The sequence below is a fragment of the Battus philenor genome, unplaced genomic scaffold (genome assembly GCF_028537555.1).
Source record: "Battus philenor isolate CCGP_79_NKW_IND1 unplaced genomic scaffold, ilBatPhil1.0.hap1 SCAF_12, whole genome shotgun sequence".
Classification (NCBI taxonomy): Eukaryota; Metazoa; Arthropoda; class Insecta; order Lepidoptera; family Papilionidae; genus Battus; species Battus philenor.
In genome coordinates, this window is record NW_027181674.1 from 4329421 (window position 1) to 4357001 (window position 27581).

At 32.0% G+C, this 27581-nt stretch overlaps 1 protein-coding gene across 1 annotated transcript; it reads right to left on the reverse strand.

The window, feature by feature from the left end:
• Nucleotides 1-2237: 2237 nt before the first annotated feature.
• On the reverse strand, nucleotides 2238-27581 carry LOC137932756 (zwei Ig domain protein zig-8-like). Its single transcript, XM_068776425.1, has 7 exons — nucleotides 27424-27581; nucleotides 14347-14441; nucleotides 11998-12197; nucleotides 7220-7430; nucleotides 6435-6562; nucleotides 3574-3742; nucleotides 2238-2513 (listed from the first exon to the last, which is right to left on the reverse strand). Exons 2-7 carry the CDS (start codon nucleotides 14417-14419, stop codon nucleotides 2386-2388), a joined length of 909 nt encoding a protein of 302 aa, XP_068632526.1. The 5' UTR covers nucleotides 14420-14441; nucleotides 27424-27581; the 3' UTR covers nucleotides 2238-2385.

A 27581-nucleotide genomic window follows, 5' to 3' on the forward strand; every position in this document is an offset into this window, starting at 1 on the left:
CGCAGATTTTTTTAATTTTTTGTAGTTAGTTAATAAACAGTATAACTTACATAAAAATGAAAAAAAAAACCTTTTTTTTAAAAACATAATACCTAAAACCGGACCGGCAACCGCAGCAGACAGACGATTTTCCTAAAGTAGTTGGATGCCGCTGAATGCAGGCTTCTAGCCGGTCATATTGAAAATGTGTGAGTTTAACTATGTACAACAGAAAATATCTTACCGCTGAAGTGATGAAATATATTCATAAAATTGGTAAAAGCCAATGAACAAGTTTATCTATTAGTGTTTGATAGCTTTAAAATAATAAACTGTATTCACGAACGTATCTCTCATTAAATATATGATTGGTGTCTAACAGATCACAAACAAGGATCGTCCGAATATAACGTCCCTTTCAGCTTTCATAAGTCGCAACACATCTACTAAGGTCTGTTTATCTAGAGGTAAGTTTGGACACCGGTGTAAGCAAGATAATCTCATTATACGAATAAGTTACATCTTCATTACTTAAAGCTATCTTACCTAACATAATTAGTTGATTTTAGATAAGATAGTTTAAGTGAGCCTATGCCTAAATTATAAAGAATATTGGAACAGGAAGACTGCGCCGAGTCTGATAGTGTCAGTAATGTCAGCAGTTTAGCTGTTCAGATATATTATGGTTGCACAGACTTATTAAGATTAGGGGCCACTCGGTAAAATCATGAACTGATGGCGGGCCGGCCGCCAGAAGTATAGGTAAAATTTTTTTTTGGTTTTCAATATCATTCGAATTCATCATTAGAATTCAATATTTTTCGAATGTACGAGAGTATTATTTTTGCTGTCGGCGGGCCATCAGTATCCGACCGGCAGGCCGCGGTCTGTGCATCCATGAGATGTCTAATTCCATTAAAATTTAATATTATATTAATAAGCGATAGAGACCAATAGAAGCATTTATAATATCTAATACATTATAAGTCGCCATCGTCGCTGTTTTAGCCTATAAACGCCTATTGCAAAGAATAACCCTCTCCCAAAGATATCTATGGGAGAGATATACTGATATCACCGCGATCGGCAGGCGAGTTGACGATCGCAGGAAATACCGAATATTATGGTACGCAGAGGACACTGCTGCCCATCCTCTCGATACCTGTTTGTAATCAATGGCAATCCTATCCCATGTATCTTATAATTAATGCAAAAAGTGTGATTTATGTTAGATTGTATGCCGAATCCCATCCAACGCAAGTCTCAGTCTTCTACCTCTGGGCTACCACTGCTCACTATTACAATTGGTTATGTGAAAAACTTGAATTTTCAGGATCGAAGCCACAAACATTCAACGGCTGTCTTTGGGCTTTATTTATCTATTTTTAAAATACGAGGCGCACTGTATGCGCAAGTGTTATGATACTAGTTAAAAATATGAATGAGTCAAATTAAGACGAAAAAGTCAGTTTAAGAGGTCATTAAGGGAAATATGGATACATTTTTGTATATATAGATTCTGGTATAAAATTTACAACGATAATTTTTATTGAAATAAATTAACTATATGAATTAAGTTCAAAATGTAATAGTGCAATTTTAACTTATTATTTACAAGCGAACTTATTACAATGAGACAGGTGTGAACGGGACGGGTTTATGAAAATAAGCCTTTTGTAAGTCCTAAAACATTAGTTCATATGACTTCAGAAATTTTGTGGAAATACCATGTTAAACTTTCAGGATATAAATTATTAAGGGTACTCAGCGGAGTTTAAGTTTGGAGGAGGCTTTATTACCTGTAAGGACTTTATTGTTGGAACTTTGACTTTGAATTGATTGAATAAATCATAGAATAATAAAATTAAAATAATAGTCATGTTTTATTGCAAATAACTTTTTTTATTAATACACATTAACCACTGTCATAATAATTTAAAATTTACAATATTTATAAACGATTTTGTACATTAAACCTATTTTAACCATTGTACGTATATAGATAAAACATTATTATAAACTCTTATATACAAATTTTAATACACTCATAAATTTACATGGCATTATTTAAGTAATTCTATAAAATTTGGAGTTTTGACAGGTTAGCGCAAATTCATAATAACAAAAGATTTTTCATTGTAACCGCCAGATAAAATTTTGAAATTTAATATTTATAATTATTCTATAATATCTCATAATTTATTATAGGCTACTTTTAGTATTTCAATTTAATAATATAGTGAAACTATTCACAGATTTCTATACAAACATTTTTTGAGTTTTTCTACTTATTTTATCGCATCCAAGATGGCAGCTATTAATAATTATAACACAGATGATCGATCAACATCTAATACGAACCCCAATGTGGACCAATGCCAGCTTAGTTCAATGTCTTATAGATATTCAAGTACCAAATTGAAAACAGTCGAATAGCTTTATTGTATAAAACGTCCACACAATATAAAATATAAGTATAGATTCATCCACAGAACATTTCGCTGTGCCTTGCTGCATTGCCGCTGGGTGTTCACCTAAAAACAAACGTAAATTTTTAAAATCAATCACCATTTTTATTAAAACTGTAAATAATCCCTTTAAATAACATTTCTTATTAATGCCTCAGTGTTGTTCGTTTAAAAATATGGAAGAGATCGAAGTAAATAGAACTTTTGCGACAATATTTTCCAAGCAGTTTTTTCGCAAATAATGTTTTAAAATAATCTCTTTTGTTGTACTCTTTGAATCTGTCTTTATTGATAAAATTAAAAAGGTAACTTTTAAAAAAAATTCAAGCGATTTTTTAATTTGTTTTCTTTTTGTCAAAATGAATGTAAGTAATTTATTTAAACTATTTTTAAATTATAATACAACAAAAAGCAACGCATACTGTGAGAAAAAATTGTAACCTTTATGAACCTACTGCAATATCAATAAAAATGGTTTAAACGTTTTCATTCTAGGAAACTTATTGTTAAAGATATACCTCGATCTGATCGACAGGTTACGGATAAAATAGACGCCATTTTTGATAAAGTGGAACAAGGTCTGCATATCACTAGTTACTATGTAGCTGAAGAATTCAAAATTGACTACACAATAGTTCAAACCATTTTTAAAATACTGGGTATACAAAATGGATCAATATTTGGGTACCACACGAGCTCACTAGAGGAAACTTAATGAACCGTGTATTCAGTTTTAAGAGCTAATTGACGTGAATTCTTTATTGTGAAGTAATGAAACCAAATTGTTTTTTAAGTATGATTCAAAGTGGATCACGTACGACAAGAACGTTGAAGATCAGTCTGTTGCAAAATCTGCTTAAAATGCAATAAGATGATGAATGTTTGATGAGATTGAAAGAGCGTTATTTGAAATGTGTCCTTTGATCTTGTATTGAAATACTTTCATAATTTGATTAACAAATGAGTGAAGTAATGTCTCTTAATTGTTTTATGTAATAAGACAGAGTTGTTACATCAAAGTTAAGGCCATCGGAAAATGAAACGGAAATCTATGTTCAGCAGTGAATATTCTTTTTCTGAAATGATGATGATAATTTAAAAATAAAAACTAATATTGACCTCTTACCGGAGAGAACATGGACCCTCGTAGACGCCGGCGGTGCGTTGTTAGGACCACACGTATAGACCCCAGCATCTGCGCCTCTAGCTTGTTGAACCAACAAGCGACTTGTACTTCGGAGACCTTTTTCAGTAACTAGTGAAATACCTCCTCTCGCGGAATCGAAGTTGATGACCTAAAAGTTATGTTCATACAACCAGATAGTACTACTTGCCTTATTTTTCTTTTGTGTAGTTGAGTAAATAGTTAGTTATGTGCGATAATAAAAGCGAGAAGTTAACAGGTTCAGGTCATATTAATCGATAGACGCCCAATGAAAGGTATAGGGCTCCCTAAAGATTACTGCGATGGCTGGTCTTAGTCTGCCCGCATCCTGGGACTTTCAGCGACTTCCGCGACCTTGGCTATGTCCACCTAGTGGAGTACCTGCCCACGCCTCGTCAAACGACTGGTGGTCACAAAAAAAAACTAATTATTTATAATAAAATAATGTTTTAAGTTTTAACTAGTCATAAGGTCGAAGCTCGCATGCGCACGTGTAACATTCGTTAGGTGATATACTCGTCAAATGTAAGGACCTGTTGTGGTATGAATAGATTGTCGAGTGAAAAATCATGCATAGAATTTCACCCTCATTAGAGCTGCTTGGTGTGTAGTCTGAAGCGTTTTTAATTAATTGCAGGTAGAGCTTTACTACTTTCACTACATACATAATGACAAAATACCATTTTCTCTATGGACACTAAATTAATTTTTATTTTGTTTTCGGAATGAAATCGAACTTTATTTTCCATTAAGTTGGGGTACAGATAGCTGCACTATAATTTAACTAACAAAAAATAAATTGTGTATAAATAAGTAAGGTTTTAAAATGTCCAAATTTATGACAAAGTATTATAAAAAGTATTTTTAATAATTAAAACTACATTTTTGGGTTAGCGTGAAACCGGACAAAGCGTTATTTTTTTAAATAATAGCCCTGCGCTTGACTTTTGCTTTGCACATATATGATTTTATGGAATATAATACGATAATATATACCGCCTGTCCATAACACGAGTTTTAATTCTCTCACAGAATGTACAGGATATACAATAATCTCAAATCAAAGTCACATAGTCCTGCAATTGAATGTTGTACAACAATGGTTATTGAAGGTTCATTAAAATTTTCAATTATTAATAAGCTTAACAGTAATTACGTCAAATCATATGCCTGTGATATGCATTTTCTAATAAATAAACGACATCGATAAACTTTTTTCGAAACAATGTAATCATTATTTCAGAACTTTCTAGAAATTAAAATTTTGGAGGGTTAAGTGCATTTTTTACTGTCGGAGTTTCTATATCTATTTTTAAACTATATTTTTTTTCATTTTGCCACAGTAGCCGCAGACCGTGAAGTTGCTACTTTCTATAAAAGTTTTATGTGGGCAGCTGCATCTTGCCGCATCGTGAATCTTCTGGCAGTGCCACTCCATCGTTTCGCTAATGGCCTCGAGATATATTCCGCTTTTTTCCGGGAAATCGTAAAATACATGCTCTTTTTCCTCCCAATCTGTAGATTTCCACTGATAGGAAATGTACATACAGAGTAAGTCTTTAAATAACGTTATCTATATTTACTTCACTCTGATCGTCTCCCTTACCACTAGGTTCCGCAAAGCTATGCGCTTCGTTCCGTTTTCTGCCTTCATCCAGCTGTTATATCTATAGGTCGGACTACCGTTTAGTACTTTATACTACTTTACTTTATACTACTATATACTATAGTTATTTATACCGTTTAATAATTTATCAGACAATATATTTAAGTAATTTTAAATACGCGGGGTAAAATTTAAATTAGTTGGAAATCGGAAAGATGATGCTCAGCTAAAAATACAGACGTTGTTCGAAATGTGCACCAAAAATCAATTACGGGCTGCAATTGTCAAGATACTTTTAATATTAGCAGAGTTTAACTGGCAGCATTAGCAAATATTTTATAGCCACGTTCGTCTTTTGCGTAATTAAAAACAAAACACTATAACAAGAAGATAGTGTTATTGTTTGCTATGACAATAGATTGTCGATTTATATATCCGGTGTAGACCTGGTGGTTGCAGCTTCATATGCTGGTACGTTCAGGTCTTTATCACTTTCGATACCACAGTATCCGAAGCAATATACAGTGCCAAAAACCCACACAGATCGCAGTACTCAAAAATTAGGATATAAGATAATTTTGTCTTATTGCGTAAGAATAAATCTAAGAAAAATATCGTTGTACATAAATTTGATAATAGAACTAGAGGAAAGCTTTTTATACCTTTCCCTAGGCTTCACAAAGAAACTAACATTTTTGTGCATAAATATTTACAGGATTACAATACTTCTGAGTTATCAATAAATTATTATTCCCTCTAATCTAATTGATTTATTTATTAAGAATATGGTAAAAATGATTTACAAAAAAAAAAAAAACGTTCGGAGCTTTTTTAGATCATGAGGCTTGGAACCCTCGTAGCTTTAAATTAAAGGATGTGTTATAGGGAATATTCATTTCATTCTAGTATATATTAAATTAGACTCTACTTTAAAAAAAAGATTTTAAATAAATAGTAATATATGAAAGACGCAGCGTAGTATCCGCAAAGTGGACAGATGACTTTATAAATATCATTGGAAGAATCTGGAAATAAGCCGATTTCTACTGGTTCAATTGTATATCGATGGCAGAGGCCTGTGTCCGGCAGTGAACGTCCCTTTCCTGGGATGATGATGACGGTGAAATGAATAAATAACTTAGCAAAATTTTAGTTCGAAAAATGTAAATGAATAGAATAATGAATGTGTTACAAAGTGTACATTTTAAAAATTTACCTGCTCTCCGTGGGTCCAAGTGATAGACGAGGGCGGTTCCGGTGTGTGTTTAACAATACACGTTAAGTTTATCGTTGATCCAGCTTGGATGAAGAGCTCTGAACCACTCGATATAATAGTCTCTGGCTCTAATAATTTTTGAGTTTGATTAAACAAAATTAGGAAACAAGACTTAATATCAACAAGCATTATATTACTTGAAATAAATAATTCATATGTATATGTAATTATAAAAAAATATTTTGTATTCAGTGTGGACATTGAATATAGTAGTCAACGATAATTAGAGCCTGGCCATGGTAAACCGTGGTCTGAATATTATATTAGAGCTACTAACAAGTGAACATATTAAATTTAAATTTATTTATTTCGTAAAGAAACATAAAACACCAGTTAGTTAGTTAAGAAGAAATAGACTCATCTCTATATAATTAAAATATGATCGTAAAATACAGTGATAAATATTTTTCCATGCTACCATCGAGGCACGACGAAGGTTTTAATTAAAAAAATGCAAGGAAAGAAAAAAACAATTTTTTAATTCTTGTTTATTCGGAAATGCAGTATAAGGTACTTTACCTTACAAAAAAAATATAAGTGTACCACACTACAATGAAAATATAATTACATTATTTTTTAATTATTTCTCTTCTACACTATGAAAAACTAATAAGAAAAAATGCGTCATTTATTATTGTTTCCATTTCTACAAAAATTATTGTATGACTTATAATGATAAGAAATCTACGTGTGTTAGTAGAATATGATCTTACACAATTACTTACCTACAATGTTAAGGAACACAGCGTGCCCAATTGGAGGTGTTGTGGATATTTGACATTCGTACTGGCCCGAGTCTCGTCGTTGCGGGCTTCGTATACGCAATGCCCATTCTTCGGAGCGAGGCTTATGTTGGGCTTCAAATCTCTGGTCCGACGTATAAGTGTAACGGCCTACTGTTAATAAATGAATGTCTCGATGCCGAACCCACGATACCTGGGTACAAAGTTAAATACTTACTAAAAATTATAAAAACAAATGCTATTCCACTATTCATCAGGCTGACTTCTATGAAGTCAAAAGTCACCTTCCAAGAGCTGGGAGTCTGTGATAGAGACCCAAAAAGGTTACAAACAACAGAAGAAGTAACAGCAACGCAAGAATTAGAAGACGATGGCATCATCAACACTCCACGGACTGCTGCCCCTAACAACAGCTGGAGAAATTAAGATAACAATGTATTCTTGACGCATAGACGTGCCACAGAGCATCCAAGGCGCAAAGTGTAGGGTAGAATATAGAAATGTGACATTAAATGTTTTAGATAAACATGTTACAGCCTCACAGGGATTACAGTACCGTCAACAAACCTAAACAAGCGAAACAAATGCTAGCAAAAAAGTAACACCATAACTTTCAAGTTTTTATATAAAAAAATAACTTAATGATATCAAGAACGAGTACGCATTACAATATTTCTTCGTCGCTTATAAAAGAACTTAGCAGCAATTCCTTAATTGTGTCAAGGGTAAAAAAAGAGACCATTTATCTGTCTAAGTGCAAACAAAGCTAAAAAGACAAGCTCATCGTTCAGCAAAAACAAAATTAAGAGATACAATATTACTCAGCCTGCTTTGGCCCCGGGTGTAATTGCTGCCTGAACCAAGGAGCACTTAACTAACGAACTGGACCATTTAGCAGCACTAAAGACGCTTTAATTTCAATGGCCTGTGAAATACTGCTTAGCGAAATGAATTCCTACAGAATCCGATTAAAAGAAATGACGGAAAGTTTCAGATGGTGCAGTGAATTCTTAAAAATTCTTAACAAGTTTTACTGAATAAAAGTTTCAAAATTCTAACAAGTTTAAATTAAAATTAGTTTATTGATAAAAATGATTTATTATTATTATTAACTGTACTTATCTATGGAAGAGGTCTATATCTAGATACAATGCACATCATAAAATAAAAAATTATATTCTTTATTTGAATAGGCTGTTATCAGCACTTTCAAATCGTTAATCAACTTAAAATGTCGGCATTGTTATCTTTACAGAAAGCTCGGGAGGTAGTTCTGCTGAAAGTGCCGACGAGAAACTCAACAGTTATTCTTTACAAATATAGTTTTACATTTATTTATTTACTTCATTGGAGATAAACAGTAACAAAAGGCAGTAAGAAAAGTACAAACTTAGAAACATAGAAATATAAAATTAGTTAAAATTGTTACCTTATAACTATCTCACTAAGAACATTTAATGATTTAAAGTCAAACAATGACAAAACAAATCAAAACATTACTAAACAGGGATCAACCCACACAGGTCACACCGCAATAATTATGAGTCACAGCAAGCTGTCACGTTCCAATGAGGTTTAAATTGTATTGCGTGTACTTAATAATTTCGAACGAAATTGTCTTTTAAAAGATACGAAAATATATCAATATCATTAATGTATAAATTGTGGAGGTCACACTTCCTGTATTAGAGTGCACGTTTATCGATATTTGTCTTAGCCGTTGATAAAAAAGAGAGAAATCTAGAACGCGTTCTTGCTGAAGGAATTCGAAAGTTTACCTCGGACAACAGTTCCGAACAGTTAACATGGCCACCAAAAATATTTTTAAGTGTAGTCGCGTCCTTTAGAAAACGTCGATCCTTCAATGATAACATTCGGTATCTGTTTAAAACAATTTATAAGAATTTTTAATAATTTTATAAAGAGTGCTTTGCAATAATTACTTTCCTGTGTGAGAATAAACAACATTTAATTCAACGCATTAACATCAGTATAGTGTTCTTGGATAGAATTATATACTTTTTTTAATACCGATTTTTCTCTTCAATGGCAGATCTGAAGTTGTTTGTGATATTTTATTATACATACGTTTACCTTGTGCCATAAATTATATATTTATTTTTTGAAGACGAAAACTAGGAGTAAAAAGTTTAATTTTATTCCTTGTATCTAACACCATGTCATGTATTTGCGGACATTCCAAATATTATTATAGATATATTGCGACACAATCGTAAGAACACCAGCTTTATTAAAAAATTATCACAATGAATCCCCAGCTCCCATACAATAAATGGCTCATACGGTTCTTTTTTAATTACAAATATTGATTACAATACGCTGTGAAAGTAGCTAAAAAAAACGAGTTTGGCTGAGTTAGTATACGTAAGCTGTCTTTTCAAACAGCGTTCCCACGACTGAAATAATTATGATAATGCTTATAAAACAACAAACATTCATAGTGTAGCAAAAGCTAGCGACTCGTTTCCAGTCGCGGTAGGAATAACAGAAAAAATTGTATGAGTATAAATATATCCCATGTAATGTATCAAAAACATACCTGTTAGTCATAGGAAAAAAAACCTGAATCATTATCATTAGAGTTTAAAGATGTCCACTGTTCAGTTTTGGTTTATCTGAGTACTATTTAATAAAATACCGTAAAACTTTATTGAACTGCAATTAACAAAGTTTAAAACGTATATTAAAAATAAATTGACAGAAAAAGCTTATTATTCAATAAACAAATATTTAACTGATAAGAATCCTTGGCAGTGATTACGCCTGATAATTTGGATTTGATTTAGACTATGTCTGATAAAGTGTTTATCTGTGTTAAACTTTATTAAAAGATGTCGGAAGTTTCTTACTGCTTCTTCTCCACAACTATAATACCTAGCGAAGCAGAGTAGAGTAAAAATGAAATTGATAAAAAAAAATAAGTTAACAAACAATAAAAGTTTTGTTAATAGTTCCAATATTGAATAAATGAATTTTAACTTTATTTTTTTACAAGGCCAGTTGGAAGTGGCCTGTATCCTGTATTTTCCGATGACCCACCCAAATTTTCATTATAATGAGCGTTTGTCCTGGATTAAGGCTCTGTTCACGAAGGGTGCCATGTGTCTACAATGAAATTTCTGAAAATGGTTAAAAATATTGATAACCATTAATAAATTAGTAAATGCTGCACTATTATAAATAAACGTTTTGTATGACAAGTAAATTGTCAAAAATTATAGTGTATTTTAATTAACAAAAAAAAAAAATTTTTTTGATTTGCATCTTCAAACGACATTATTATTTACATAGAAAAGTCATCGTAGTTTTTTTTATATTTTTGTAACACATATAATAATACCTTTGTACATCTAAGACGATCGTATTGTATTTTATTTTTATACGAACAAATACGACAACAGTACAGAAGTACAATTGGCCTTATCGCATCCCGGGATATCTTGTAGACAATCTTTGGATGGATTGGTAAAGATAGAGAAATAGTGACTGATGCCAAAAAAGATTTACGATAACTATATTACATCAAAGAAGGCCGATAAAATACAATCAAATGTTGTAATACATAAAAACAAATAAGGAATAAAAAATAAGATAAAAGCTACCGTAATTTCATCTATTTAGCAATAAATTTTAATTTTTGAAATTCGAAATCCAATGTTATCTCAGTAGTAACACGTGCAGTGCAGTGTAGCGTTTTTTTATTTTATTTTGTTGTATTGTGCACTCCTGGAATATATGACTTTTTTCCAATAATTATCCGTTATTGTACAAAACAGCAGTATTAAGCAGTGGTTTAGTCCAGCGGTAAAAGACAGAGACTAGCAATCAAAAGTCGAGAGATCGAATCCTGGGATACAATTTTTAATAACCAACATTGTGCTTTAATTAAATAGGATTGCCACTGCTTGCAATCAAGTTTCCAGAGGATAGGCAGCAGCGTCCTCTACGTGCCATAATTATTATAATTTTTTACACGATAGAAAATATATACATAGATTCATAATAGTAAAAAAGTACAATAGGCGGTCTTATCACACGAGACAATTTCTCCCTGACTACAATAGCACAGAAACATAAGAAGTATAAATACCATACTCTGATCGCCAACCTGCCTGCCAAGGGTGGCTATTCTTATATATCCCGCTTTGGGAAACCAATTGTTAGCGATTACATCCATTATCAAGTTAGGTAAGTAAGTTTAACATATACATAAACGATCGCTGTGAACAGTACGTCTTATTATTATTACAATAAACAATTTATGATGATTTAATCATGTTACAAATGATCATAATAAATTTTATTAAGGTTACTAATTACAGCATTACATGTTGAAAGTGTTAGTGTGGACGTCTCTTATAAAAACAAATAACTGTGAAGGAAAAGCACTTTAAATGGAATTGCGAAATAAATTTCTATTTGTATGTTTGTCGATGTGATCGGTATATACTGTATTTTATAATTGAATGTCCGATTTGTTTGCTAGTGTTAGATCTGTTAGCCAAACTGGTTTCCTTTACAAAAATCTATTAATAAATACAATTGTTATATTATTTCTCAGACACCAATAATATATTCTATATCACGGAGTTGAAATGTTCTGTTTGTATCGTCGCAGTCATTTTTTCTAATATTCATGAGTAGTTTAGATGTTAGTATATAATTCATATAAAATGTGAACCTATCGTGAATATAACTGACCACTGAGTATACATGTATTATATAAAAAAGGTTCTTACAGTTCTGTTTTGCAAATTTTTGACCCTGCATAATAGGCGTACAGGATGACCAACTAGTCCAGTGATATTGCGTGGAGTGCTAGGGTCGAAATACGGAGCATCCGCTGATTCATGCCATTCCTGTAAAAATTCGGCACGAAACCTTCGGGAAGATATATCCATTGTCGATGAGTCTGAAGGCGATTCGGTGCCGGAGTCAGCTGTTGGAAAAAAGAGGAAAAAAGGAGAAATTATTTTGGAAACATTATTTAATTTAATATTCTCTATTGTTTATGTATCAAAAAAGTCTAAGTAATTGTCTTATCACTCGAGATTATTTCTTTCAGACGTCTATAGTATGGAAACAGATGGATAGGAAGCGGATAGTCGAAGTGTACATGGAACAAGATATCATGGTTATCATTTCTGCCTTAGGGTATCCACTTTTGTTCGTAGGCCAACTCATTTATCCCAACTTTCCAACAGTACCGGTTGTAAGTGGTTTACATTCAATCCGTATTCCGACATACTCGACAATGTAATCTGCCTCTGTGCTTGCCAGTCCTCAAGGCTCAAGCGACCACTACGTGACCTGCCCTCAGCTACTTCAAATTATCAAACCGCTGGGCTATTTCACATACTTCATTTTCGTAGAGAAATCCTGAATGTATACCTTTTCATGACCCATTGCGTATGAACATATTAATGAGTCCAAGAGTAAGAGATAATTTATAATATGATAAATAACGTGGTTGTAACAAAAAATACATACTTATATACACGTATATTCATACAATTATAATTTATAGATACAATTGAGGTACTATCCGTTTTTGTTTGTTTTTTTAATGAAAAAATAATTTGTGTTGTATACATTGAAATGTCTATTTCTCAATCAGCATAACAAGAGAAAGTTGCACTATATAACAAAATGATATTGCATTAAAAATAAAAAAAATGTTTAAAAATTGATACCATAACAGCGAAATATGTTGAAATATAATCAACACCATGTCCTATCTAATCTTCACTTTGTATATATTATATATCACTACTAGAAGGCATGCAATAATTATGATTTATATATGTGACTATGAAAATTTATCGTTTTATTTAAATGTTTTTAAAACAAACAAAAAGAATTTAATGTCCTGATTGATCAATAATAAAGCATTATATTTGTTATAACAGACTTCTTTGACGCGAATTTAACGATAAATTTTCGAAAAGAGCTTAACCCGGCACATTGTTTAAAAGCCCAACTTTTTAAAATTTACATTCCGGAGATTCAATCTCTTAAGCGGACAAAAGGGTAAGCCGTGTAAATTTTTTAACAGCATAGGACTATTATCGTTTCATAGACTTTTATTTACATTTTGTGTTCAATTTAAATCATTTAAGATGTTCGAAATTACGATAGAAAAATAAGAATAGATATTTCAAGAATGTTCAGAATTACATGCAAATTAGAAAGGGAAATAAATGAACCTTCGTATTGAAGTCGTTAGGTCATAAGTAGTTTATAGACATTTTTAATGGAATCAGGCGATATTTTGCGGAAGTCCATCTTAAGTAAGAAAAGGACCAACATTTAGGCACTTCCGCACATGCAGTGGTAGTCGTGCAACAAAGTAACTCAACAGAGTAACTCTGTGTTTGGCACTAATCGGTGTAACATAACTCCTGAAGATGCCCCGTGGAGAGGTGAAACACGTGTTGAGTGATTAGGCGGTGGCAGTTGTGCAATTCGCATTGTTTGCCGCATGCGCATTTATCAGCAGGCTGGCGGGCGGTGCACTTTGTTGCACGACTATTTGTCTTTTTCTTATTTAGTTTATAGACTTCAAGACAAAGGTCTGTGACGAAAGTGTTTGTCAATAATAACTTCCGATAGTGCCTCGTGGCCTCTCACTTCAGGTTAAGCAAGATCACGGTCGCTCAACGTACTGTGAAAAGGGTCATATTCGAGATTTTTCCTCGAAATGGAATCACAAATGAGGAGAACATAGCCCAGCGGATTTGAAAGTTGAGATGATGGTAGACGGACTATATAGCGCCCAGAAGAGATAGCTGCTGGAAAAAAAGCCCTAACCTTCTACCTTCTGAAGTCCACTTCACTGTGACTGTGATCAGACACAAGATGGACAAACAACATTGTTATGGTCATCTAAAGACCCTGGTTACAGGCCGCTTACAACTGGTCTTATTGGAGATTTATGAAGAGACTTATGGACTATCCATCAGCTAATACATCCTATAGCTGAAATGATGGTGATATAGCATTGACTTAAATATCTAAGTTATAAAAAACTAATGAATTATGGTTTAACATCCTCAATATGATCAAAAATATTTTATCAAAACACTTACCGACTAAAAACACAAATCCATGTAAAAGAGATAGCCACAAGGCGGTTTTTGCTCCGCTGACTACTTGTCCCATTATTGAAATTATTCTTGATTATCTGTAACAAATCACTGATATTTATACTCTGTAAAAAATACTTTTCTGAATGTGGACTTAATCTGTAGACGAACAAAAAGCCCGACATGTTATAATGACAATAAGAAAGCCATATAACGCGCAGTTTACATGATCTCTGAGTCTTGAGGGTTACTGACCCGCGTATCTGAGTTATGAAGTCCTCCTTGCAATGACGTTCAACTTCACCAATTTGACTCCTAACTTAATCAAATTTAATATGACCTTGCCAATTCTTCTTAGGAAACCTGTTTCAAAAATAAGGTAATATTTACTCTTTATAGGCCTAAATCCTTCAGGTAGTTATAGATATTATTGTAATGTCTCTTTCTCCTCTATTTATCGTAGACAAATTCATTTTACAATACGGAATTTAAAACCAGTATTCTGCTATTTTGTTAACAGCATTTACAAATAAAATAATATTAGTAAAAAAGAATTGCTTATTCAACAAACCATAACCAAAGCATTAATTAAGCGAAATAAAGCTAAGAAATAATTTACAATCAAAATGAGTAAAAAAAAAAAATACTTTTGCACCTTAATGAATAAGAAACTTCACAAAGCACGGAGTTGCTTCATTTTTCATAACAAATTAAGATGCTGCGAATAATCGCAACATCTTATAAATTACGTCTGCTTTTAATGTTATTATTTAAAGTAGACTTAGTGGTTACTTATAACGAAAATTCGTAAAATATATTATTTATTTCATCTATCTCGCTAGGCTTCCTACTTATGAATATTGTTATTCATATGGATGTTGACCATTCACATGTTGTACCGAGTATTTTTTGGCAATGGTTTCTTTATTACTGATGATCGCCATTTTCTTGTAAATCCTTAATGGAATAAATGAAGAAATATTTCCATATGATCAATTTTCCTCAGTATTGATAGGAATTCCAGTTATTAACTTCATCAACTCAGCGGATATGTAATGACCCACATGTTATTTTACTCCCTACAACCTGTAGCTAGTTCAAGTTATCAGGTTGCCCACAGGCGATGTGGCCAAGAAAACTTAAAATTACTGGTAACATATTATTATCAATGATCCTTAAATTAATCATATTTATATATTCTGCCAGATCGATTACATAAAATCCTCCTTTTACAGGTCACTTGTATTTCTTTAATGAAAACAACTTTTAAACTAAAGTGTATTATATGTGCGGAATAATAAAATTAAAACATATTAAAATCCGAGTACGTTGAACGATTTAAAATTCATACAAGGCTTAATAAATAATTTATTGATATCGATAATCATGACCCCGATACCTAATTAAAATATAAATTATATTGGTCGATAAAGTAACAAAAAGGGAACTAAAAATTTATATGTTAAATATTAACCCACTGGAAAGCTTAAATGTTTGTCCAACGTACTATTTTCATTTTATCAAGGGACAGTAACTTGGGTTACCACCAAAGAAGGTATGAATAAACTGAAGGTAACTGGATGAAAGGTAAAAAAAGAGAGAGAGGAAGCTGGTGGATCTCACTCTAAGGGATCGGAAGACAAACAACTATCTCAAAAACGAGAACAGTTATAGATATTGGACTTAGAGTATCAAGAAGCAAATTGTAATCCACCAGAGACATTACCAATAATCAAAACTCCTGGTGCAAACAACTGATAGAATAAAGACCATGTGGCCACAAAAGGCAACGAGCAAGGCCACAAATACGTTGGAGATCTGACACTATGAAGGTGGCAGGCAACAACCGGACTTTTACCGCCCAAATCGGAAAAAAGTAGAGAAAAACGAAGGTGACCAGATACGCCATTAGCCTATGCCACAAAGATTATAGAAACATAAAAAAGATGATATAACAATTTTTATGTTACAAAGTCGTACATATATTAATAAAACAAACTTATTGTTCATTAAAACTTCTAGAAACAGTTATATTTGTACACTACGAAGTATTAACAAAACACATTATATTTAATAAAAAAAATTCCTTACCTTGCCTTATCAATGGATACGTAAATGGGCGGGTTCATTCAACGTGTTCATAAAGTCTTTAACGCGATATCGAAATAAATTATTATTATGATATACACTAGCGTGGTAGGTTAATACCATAAAATGTCGCCCTGCATTGATTATGTTATTCAATTAGTCCTTATTACTCGAGCTCACGCAACCCCGAGTTGATATCGTTGTAAATATTCTCGAATACATTTGAAAATATACGCTGTTCATAAAATAAACACGGCCAGTGTTCGTGAAAATAATTTTGAAATGGCTATTACAGTTCGGGTTACTTCAGTTATATTTATGACAGTAATTAATCTACGTTATTCATTATGAAAGCATAATTATAGTGAACACTAAAGTTAGTTACATGTCATCTATGTAACAAACTTTAGGGTCGGGATAGCAAAAATACGAAACAAGGATTCACACTGTTGTATATATAAACCTTTAAAAAACACAACTAATGTTACGAGCAAGTTCGTAAAAAAATACATTTGCTACCAAATCATTACGGAAGGCAAAAAGTTGAGACCCTTTGTAATTAATTAATGGAGTTTACCCTCAGGGACTCAATAATAACTTGACGTAAGTCAATGTTTTGATAGAAGAAAAGAAGGGCACTCTTTTTTTAATTATACCAAAATAAATAAATCGCAGATCCCACAAAAAATATTATTTACTTACTAATCTGACGTTCACTATAATTAGAAATTTATTAAATAACATAAAAGTAACTTCAAATCTTGAGTGTTTATGATTAAAATAGCGTCATAGTTGGCAGGCCACATATCGCAAAGAAGAGACCGCTGTTTCTGTAGGGTTCCAGAGTAAAGACAACGGACTAGTAAGCATAGCGAACCACTTCCACCCACGAGGTGGATAGACTATCACAGACTAGCGTGGATAGACTATCACAGACTAGCGTCTTTTGACTATCTAAGATCGTCAAAAGACGCTAGAGGAAGGCCGAACAATTTCCTATATGAAACCTTTGGATGAAGCCTTGTGATGTCCAGCACTGAACGTGGCTGGTTGATACGATGAAACGATGATAATTATATAGCATTTACGTAAATACCTGTTAAAATTATATTAGTTACAGTTGGACATACGTTTAATGCCTAAGTTTATTACGAATGTAGTTAGTGCATATACTCTTTACGCATCCCGTAATTCAAACGGCAATTTGGTTTCGCTCTTATTTGCACTAAGAGCACATTAAACGCTTGCAAGTTCCGCTGACCGCAAAATTTCCAGCCATTTCATTAGCCATTGCATTTACTATGTCAACGGAGCTACTAAGTGAATATCGTAAAAAATGTAGTTTTACATGCTTTTATAAACACACATATAAAATTAGCGTTAAAAGAAGTGAGTCATATTCAATAAATGTGTATAGTAAACAAAAGACACTTCTTATTTTATTTTATCATTAGAGTCGCTGATCGAGATCGTGTTTCCTTTGAGATGCGGTGCCGGAAGAAATTGTTGCTTAATCCTTAGACTACGTTCTACAGTGAATCCTGTTTGCGGGATCTCAAGACCAGGCTTTCTGCCATCTGTACAGGAAGTACAGAAACATCTCGACCACATAGCAGCTATAAAGGATAGCCAAAAACTCGTCTCTTAACACCAATCTTCCAAAGGCTCTCCAAGAGGCCAAAGATACAAGTGGTGGATACATAACAAAGATGAAGATTGCTCCATGTCAATCGGTTAACGATCATCAGAAATAAGTACAATATTTATAAAAGAAGGACGTTGTTGGTATACTCGTAAAAATAGGTTTAAAAAGACCTTGCATTAATTGTCTATTTTAAGGGTATTGTTCTGTAAGACCAAAATCTAATTTAAGACGGCATATTTAAGCAAAAGATTGTTTTGCTTTAGAGCTAAAAATATAATTTAAATGTATCTTTACCATCATTTTTGCATTAAGACGACTACTGGGTATATCCACAGATTACCAATAAGACCTGTTAAAAAGTCTGCATCTAGAGTCTTCCCATAAAATCAAAAGGTTGTTTGTCCACCTTCTAGGTTGACGTTCTACACAACGCTTGCTGCCGTCTACACTCCTGAAGCTTAAAGCCGTCCATCTCTGCTCCGTGCTATGTGGCCTGCCCACTGTCACGTGTCACTGTCGATAACTTTCGTTTCTCGATGGATCTCCACATTACTGATACAATCTCGGAGAGAAAGTTCAAGCCTAATCTACTCTATTGCTTGTTAATAGACTATGAGCTTGCTAATGAAGCCCAGAGTGTGAACCACGTTAGTCGCAAACTTTCGTCTTTAGGCGGTAAGAGATATGCGGGAAAGTGATGAGGTGGATTCGAAGACTGACTTCTCTTCCTCAAAGACTTGCCTGCTTTGACTGTTTACCACACATATACGTACGAGTCAACAACTCAAGCAATCAGGCCTGTAACTGCACAACTGGGGCGTTGGACGTAGTTTTTACATGGCCCAGTCGATGTGAAACTCAATTAAGGACTTCGAGCAGAGTCCTGAGTTTCTACACTATGACATGATTACTAGTGTCGTTGAACCGAAGGTGAGTGATGTATTCGCCGGTTACATCGATAAAAAATCCAGCCTTGACAAGAGTTTGAAAGCTTCTTTCATGGCGGCAGTGAACAGTTTCGGAGACATAAAGTGAAAAATATTACTTTTATTTCATGTAATTTTTTTTATTATTTTTAAAGGATAACTAATACCATTCCGTTTGTTTATCGTCACAAAAAAAACATGTTTAATTTTAATATCAATAACTTTCGAAATAATAATATTTGATTTTATATATTTGTCGCACAATTTTAAAAATCAACAATAGTATTTTAGTACAATGTTCAATCTGCCGCATCCAAATAATTCATCGCTTTATAACAATCGAGGCCATTGTCGGTCGTTTGCCGGAATGAGTTCGGGGTTAACAGCGCTTGTCCGTATCTGGCTTTTATTCAATTTACACACCGGACATTATGGTACAATAAGAGGGCTCCAGTTGACATGATCACCTCATACAGATGTCTCTTGTGACATAAATAAGAAGCCGCAGCGGAATCTTTGGAGTGTGTTTTCTTTTTTTTTTCCTTACTGTACATGTCGATTTTCAATATAAATTAAAATACTTTTTGACCTGACCTTTCCTTTACTCCTTTTGACGTTTTAATAATAAATAAAAGCATTTATTCTTAACTTTTCTGACTGTATAAATATACAAAAATAGAACGTAAATAATTTTCTGAGAAGATTCTAACATAATAATAGACGCCAAAAAAGATTTCCGTGTATTTCTAAAATAAAAAACGAAGTACTTGTAATTTATAATCTAAATACCGAGAATGAAATTCTAAAAATAATATCTGCGAAGTTTAATTTCGTTTATACTTAATTAAAGAAATAAAAAGGTATTGGAATGTTTCGCAGGCTTCCACGTAAAAATTTCGATGATAATCTTTTAACTAAGTTATTTATGATTCATTAGGAAAAATATTTTTATTCTTTAATTAATGACACTAATATATTTATATATTCTAATATACAGTAAACAGAACAAAAGAATAAGTGCCTTTAATTTTTTTTAATAACTAATTTGTTGAAAAAAAAAAACACTTGTGCATGACTAGGACAATACATATTCTTTTTTCAAATACTACAGAACTACGCAAAAGACTTTCAAGTACAAAATACTGCTCAATACATTGTTCGCGATCACCTTCTTAGGACAGGATAGGTCAATTAATGTCATCCTAAAGCCTTTCGAAAAAATAGTTGTAATGCATAATTATTTAGAAGCATAAATAGGTATAGATTCAGTTCTCGTACAATTATAAATCTATGTACTATATCCTTTTTTATCAAGATAAGGACTACCTTGAAGTACAAATGCCACAACGAATCGATTGTCAAAATAGAGCAATGACTCAGATCTAGAAATTGAATTCATTAAATATAACCTTCATTCGAAAATTACGTAAAGCCCATTTTTCTATCTGCCATCTTTTGTTATAGGCACATGTTTTTATACCTATTATTGCATGGTGAGATTGGTTTCAAAGCGAATGATTTTAGTAATTTTTTTTAATTAATTTTAATCTTCACGAACCCAACCTTTGCTCTATTATAATCAAGTTGATCATCAATCACTTTAGTTGAAATAAAATCAATATGAAAATCCTCGCTTTTAAAATGTAACCTAATATTAATATTATAATAAAATGAAGTTCAAAGTACTAGAACAAAGATCACAACGCAGTTGATCTTAACAGCAAACAACCTACAATACAAAACAGACAACAATACAGACAATCAATAATTCAATTATAGGGAAGCAAACATGGAGATTATATTGGTGTTAACACGTATCCATTGTTAATTAAGTTAAATAACAAATAAAGGGATTATACAGCCGATTTTATATTTGTCAATAACTACCTCGACAGACTTTGAATTATTAAAAGCTATTGGCTTGTCGCAATAGAATAAAAAATAACGCGTATTTTAAAGTGATCACTTTATTTATTGATGCCTAGTATATTAAACAATAATCACACAACAATAACTATCTTTTTTCTCACATATAAAGACATAATTTAATTGTTTTTTCGTTGTAATGTTACATAACTAGATTTGTTACGTTATAAATTGTTTTTTCTTAGCGTTGTGTTTTCAGTAACGCTCGTATTTTTTTAAATAAAATTTATCTCACTTCACCGAATTCGACTCAAAGAAAATTAAAAATGTAACTCTATTGGTCAAGTAATCTTCAAGTTTTACAGAATAACTAATAAAGTATGATTGTATGTGACACTGGTAAGTAAGTAAAAATTCTACACCAAAAGTTAAAATGTCAGTTCACAACTGTAGCATTTGTATCATCGTCATTCCAGTTTAAAGACTTTCACTGCTGTGTATAGGCCTCCCCCAAAGATATCCAATAGGATACCCCTCCGTTCCGTACCCTCTTTTCCTATGAAGCTGTAAAAGTTGAAGGCTAACAGCGAAAACTTCACATGAAACAATAGACAATATCCAATAGGAACGTTTAGAAGTGGCCCCGAATAGGAGTCTCCTGACGTCCTTGTTAAGGAGGCTCTCATCTTTTATCTATCTGCGCTTGCCGGTACGTTGTCTTCACTTCAGAACCTCGAGGACCTAATGGCCATATGTAATGTTACTTTTTTATTATATTTTATTAAGTACACTTCATAGTATTTCGAAAGGCTAAGATAAATGTGAAGCAACTTTTCTTATTCTTTTTAATCGATGGACGTCCAATGCACTGCAGAGGTTCCCCCAAATATCGCCACTAAGACCGGTCCTGCGGAGCCTGCATCCGGGGATTTCCCGCGAATTTAACTATGCCGACGGTCCACTTGGCTCTTGATCGCCACTCGAGAACCTTTCGGCCCCAAAGGCCCCCATCCCCTCCCATTGCCAATTCAGACGAGCAATTCTTTGAGCAATTATTGCATGTGGCCAATTTAGAAATAGTATTTTTATTACTTAAGAAACATTGTTCTAATTCTTAATTTTTGAAATTCAAAGAACCTTATATTTTAAACCAAAATTAATTTCATGTAGAGCTATTAACCATAAGTTTCATAACTCATATTTAATAATGAAAATAAATAACGAAAACCCAATAAAATTAAATTAATTAAAATATTAATCGTCCCGTTTCCATTGTGAGCAGTCATTATTTCACTGGAAAAGAAATATTCCAATTTATTTTCAGGAACCGCCGACAAAATGATCAGCAAAAAGAATCACTTACTTTTACCAACGCAATTGTTTTCGTGGCAACTTCGGAATTATTCTTTATTCTTACAAAATATTTGATCTTAGGCCAAAAACTCTATTGTTATAAAAGAATGGCTGAATAAGATGTACGATTCGCATTATTCTTTGCACGTTAATATCGAGAATATTCTTTTGGCCTACTGTATATATATCTTAACTAATGTGAAAGCAAAAATTGCTCAGAATCCCTGAAGAGAATGTATTAATTTTTCCCACACCATTAAGATACGCTAAGCTTAAAAACATAACTCACAATGGTTCATTAAATTATTTTTTCACTTAACACCTTATTTTACAGGATTAGATGTAATACAGTGGTGTTGATATAAACTTCTAGTAATGTATATATTCATAAATATTTATTATATATATACAATGAATACAATTTAGAAACATAAAAAATATTTTTTTACTTAATACCTCCTAAATAACTTTAACTTTAATAACGTTTTACAACTTAATTATCACGTTTATGTTGTAGGTAAAAATATCTCAATCTAATTATACCTTTTTCAATGATACCGAATTGTTTGTAGATTATAATTTTTTATAGAGCCTATAAACGGTCTTTAAACTGACAACAGAAATTTATTAACTTTAGTTCGGACTTCCCGCGAACCGTTGAAAAATCTGACATGTATTGAGTTACTAGCCAAGCGGAGGTTTCACTTACATATGCTCTTGCGTCTGGTTTTCGTCTTTTTTTTTTCGATGGCCTACAAAAAAACCTTACTGATTCTTCTCAGATGAGGAACACTTTGGAACAGACGGCGCTTTAGCTATAGCTTTAGTTAAAGGAAGCCGTTATAGCTTAATCTGATTGTAGTTTCTATCTTATTGAATAATTTTGGCTCTTTTCTCTTGACTCTGATCACTGTAAGCGATCCTAATTAGATAATAATATGAATAAATAATAAAATTAATATATTGTTGTTTAGGCTAAACGCCCTCAGTGAACTGCCACCTCAAATTCACGTCCCGTATAAATGGTATTAAACAGTTGTTTATTCATAAAAAAAACACAAATGTATGGAAAGAAAATAACAGATTAAACACCATAAAGGTATATGTGGTAAATGCCTTCGGACAAAAGGCTTTAGTCAAAGTGATAGAAAGATTACAATGCTAACCAGAACTATACTTTTCTTTCATTAGTTTTCGTTTATCTATTATGAATAAACAGTTTTTTTTTAGATCCTTATTATATTTTGTACGGTTGTATATTTAAAACTTTTTATCTTATTAAATTTATTATAACCTAATAATGTACACCTATTTCCAATTAACCTTTACAAAGTGATCGACCTGAAAAATGTTACATTAATTTATTTTTTGTTTTGGAATGCCTCAGACCTTTAATATTTGGTAGTACAGTCTGCAAGGGCATATAGTCAACAATAATTAATTTTGATATGTACTAATATGATAATATGAATTTAGAAATCACTTTATTTACAGTGTTATCATTACGTTATTTATTATTTCTGAATCCATTTATTTTGGATAGGGTGTACCATACATTATGTGGCAGCAATTTAAAGCTTTTAAATCTATAACTAATCACTATGTATAATAATAAAATAGCTTCCGTTATAATATTTCTCCATTAAAATCACCTTCGCACATCGATGCCGCGCTTGACGCTTTACACAGACCGTTCCAATTAACGTAATTGATCAAAATACCAAAATCTATCCGCAATATGTTTAATGCTCTTAGTTAAACGTGCGTTAACATATTATCTTGCAGAAATTTAATAACATAATGTGTGAAGCCGTGAATTATTACCTAAATCTAAAATGTTACGAAATTCGAGTATTAATTCGGTTCAATTAATCTACATTATAATGGTTTTACGTTACTAGGAACGGATTATTTATATGTATGAATATTATGTCGCCATTCATTGATTCAAATAGTTTCGTACCATGCTCAATACCATAATAACCAAAGCAATATATATCACTGAAACCCGTAACAAATGGTGTAAGATAGTGCGTCGTAAAATTTTCAAGAAGGATTACGATACGAAAAACCAGTCATTAGTAGTAGTAGAACGGTAGAAACGGCATGTTTGTATCAAGTGACTGTCAAAACCTAAGCCAAATGATCGGCCCTTGCCCTATGACACTATAGAACCTAATTGATCTAAGATCTTGGCAGCCTTCCAATCCACTGAAGTTACTAATATAACGGCTCTTACTGATACTTCTGTATAACTCCAAGGGCATGGTTGCACAGACTTATTAAGACTAGGGGCCACTCGGGCAAATCATGAACTGATGGCGGGCCCGCCGCCAGAAGTATAGGTAATTAATTTTTTTTTTTGGTTTTATTCTAGAATAGAATTCAACATTTTTCGAATGTACGAGAGTATTATTTTTGCTGTCGGCGGGCCACAAGCATTCGACCGGCAGGCCGCGGTCTATGCATCTATGTACTAAAGTATATTTACAAACTGGTTTAGTTTATTTTCCTTTAGCACTGGGATAACTTAAGACCGGTGAAAATGTAAAGGTCAACAATTAGCTTTAAACATGTTAAAATATTAGTGTACTCTGTGATCCATGAAGAATTGCCCACAGACAACAGCCCTTAATCAAATATATACTTAAATGAAGTTACGTTTACGTATTACGTTTGTGTGCATAAATATATTACGGTTTAGTGAAATTATCGTATTTTTTTTCTTTCTCATTTAATCTTTGACTCAAAAACAACTAGTCTAGAAAGGTATCTTATTCTACGCTCAAGCGGGACCTCCGTTTAGACGAATGAATTATGGATTTTTTCTCATCATTTACTGTCTGTCTCTGGAGACTGTACAGTTAGAAGTTATTGGTCTTTCACATTATAAAAGAAAAATAAATTACCATGATATATTTCAGAGAAACCTTTGTACAGTGTGATAAATAGTTTCACCCCTTTAAAGGTTTAATACATAAAACTTGTTATCTTGAATTGACGTCGTAAGCATTGAATCAACAACACAAGTTAATAATAAAAAAATTAATATTGAAGGCAATGTCATCTATGTATACATTGTTATGAGTAACCAAAGCATATTTACTGTATTTCGTACGTGAATTCAGCCTAAACAAATATCCTTTGAGCGCTATATTATAAATGGGTCATCTAACTCTACGAAAGGGACGAGACGGGTCAACGTGAAATATTTATTTTTATCCAACAAAAAGATATACCGAAAGTAGATTAATGATATCTTTTTTCTAGTAAAGGTCTATTTATGAATTTTCAACGTTAAGATACTTCTGTCAAACTTAGTAGTTATTTTTAGAATATATTAATAATATTGTGAAAACACAATGTTATTAAAGAGGAAGACTTTTTTCCTGTCCTAATAGCTATCTGCCTCAGTAAAGATTAAACCTTTGCGAGTTTCATTTTAGAGTTCAGGATATAAATTGTTTAATAGCTTAGCCGACAGATGTCGCATTTTATGCGTAAATTATCAAATCGGAGCACAATAAATTAAATGTTATTGAAAAAAATAACCTATGTTAATTGTAATGCTTATATATACGTGATTAATTTTTCCGGTTCGCAAATAAACAACATCGATTCTTTTTCAGTGTTGAAAAGGTTATACACTACACCAAAAGGCAATACAATTGGTCGTGTGAATAGCATGGGTTTTTTAAATTGAAGTCACAAATACTCAACGCAACGAATTCGCGATATATTTATTGACATGCCAAATACAAGCCGTATTGGAAAATAAAAATTTTTGCAATACAAACTTTCTTAAGAAATTTAGAAATATTAAACGATCTATATAGAAATCAATATGAATTAATCTATTTCCTGTGGTCCCGCAATAACTTGTGAATAAATTCTAAAATAGAATACTGTTATGAAGATATTTTATTGAAATAAAAGGATTTAGAATAAAATTATTAAAACTTTGAAAAAATAAAAAAATATAAAATATAAACACATAAGTACGCATATATATCACAAACTTCGAATAGGTAAAGAATATTTTGATTGAAATTAACTAAAATATAAATACTTTTTATTAAAATATATGTACATATGTAGAAAACACTTTTTATTAATTTTTTAAGTGTTTTAATAATAATAATTAATTTGATTCTTATTTTAGTTATTATGTAATTCAATTTGAATTATTATTTTATTTTTATTTTAAATATTTATTTAATATATGGACTCTGAGTAAAAACCATTTTTAACGTCATACATCATACTTACAGTAAAAAAAACAAAGAAAGCGTACACGATGTTAAAATAACCGTTATATGTTATAATATAAAAACTTAACTAAACAGTAGCTCCATGATGTTATTTTTAATTACTTATAATAAGATTAATAAATGATATATGCACACTATAAACCGACACAGTTTTTTTTTTAAATAAAAATTATTTAAGAAAATTACAAACTTCTTAAACGCCCCACGCACTTTATGCTTCTATTGCTTTATGTCATATTTTAAATGGGATTTCGGTGAAATGTTTTGAATGTAACCCAGAATCCATTAGGGCTATCCCCCTCACGGTGACACAGCGATTACACCGCGTTACATACACAGGCATTTTATAAAAATCATGTTCTCTATATACACGTTAAACAGATATAAAAATAAGTTTGAATTTAACTCAGCATTTATTTAACAGTTAAGTGATCTATGTACACAAAAATGAAACTCAAAATGCTTTAAAGCTTAAAACATACGGACGGCTTGACTAATTTAATTTTTTTTAATATTTTCATAAACGCACGAAGAATGTAACAAAGATATTTCTTCCTCAAATAAATTTATTCTGAAAATTGAAACACCTCTTGGACGATTTAAAACAAAAAAACAGCGAGTAAGGATGTTGTAATCTTACAATAAATTTTGTAGCATTACAATGAATACATAATAACAATTTTATTGTAAGTCTTGTAGTTTTTGAAACAACTATAAGTAATCGATGTTGATTTTTAAAATATTAATTAAAAAAATGTTCACTCTAAAATACGTTCTAGATTGCGATAGGCCAATAACTTTTATAGTAGCAGCTACTTGAAATATGAATTAATATTTAAGAACTTTTATACTGTGAATAACGACTGCTGATATTTGGTTAAAACTATAACAAGGTTAACTAAATTTGCCACGGATATAACTCTATACCTACCTAAACACGAAAGAAAACAAACTTCATTTTTGTTTCTGTGTTAAGGGCGCGAAGTAACATCTTCAGATAGATTCGTGTCGGGATGAATTTGAATTCGGTGCTCTCTGCCATGTCCACTCTAAGCTCGGGTCGTGTTTGTGTATTCCATTAATTATTTG

Coding starts and splice junctions, on each gene's coding strand:
- LOC137932756 (XM_068776425.1), bottom strand. CDS start 14,419: ATGGGACAAGTAGTCAGCGGAGCAAAAACCGCCTTGTGGCTATCTCTT. Junction 6,563..7,219: donor TGTGTTCCTTAACATTGTAG/GTAAGTAATTGT, acceptor AAAAATTATTAG/AGCCAGAGACTATTATATCG. Junction 3,743..6,434: donor CTTGGACCCACGGAGAGCAG/GTAAATTTTTAA, acceptor CATAACTTTTAG/GTCATCAACTTCGATTCCGC.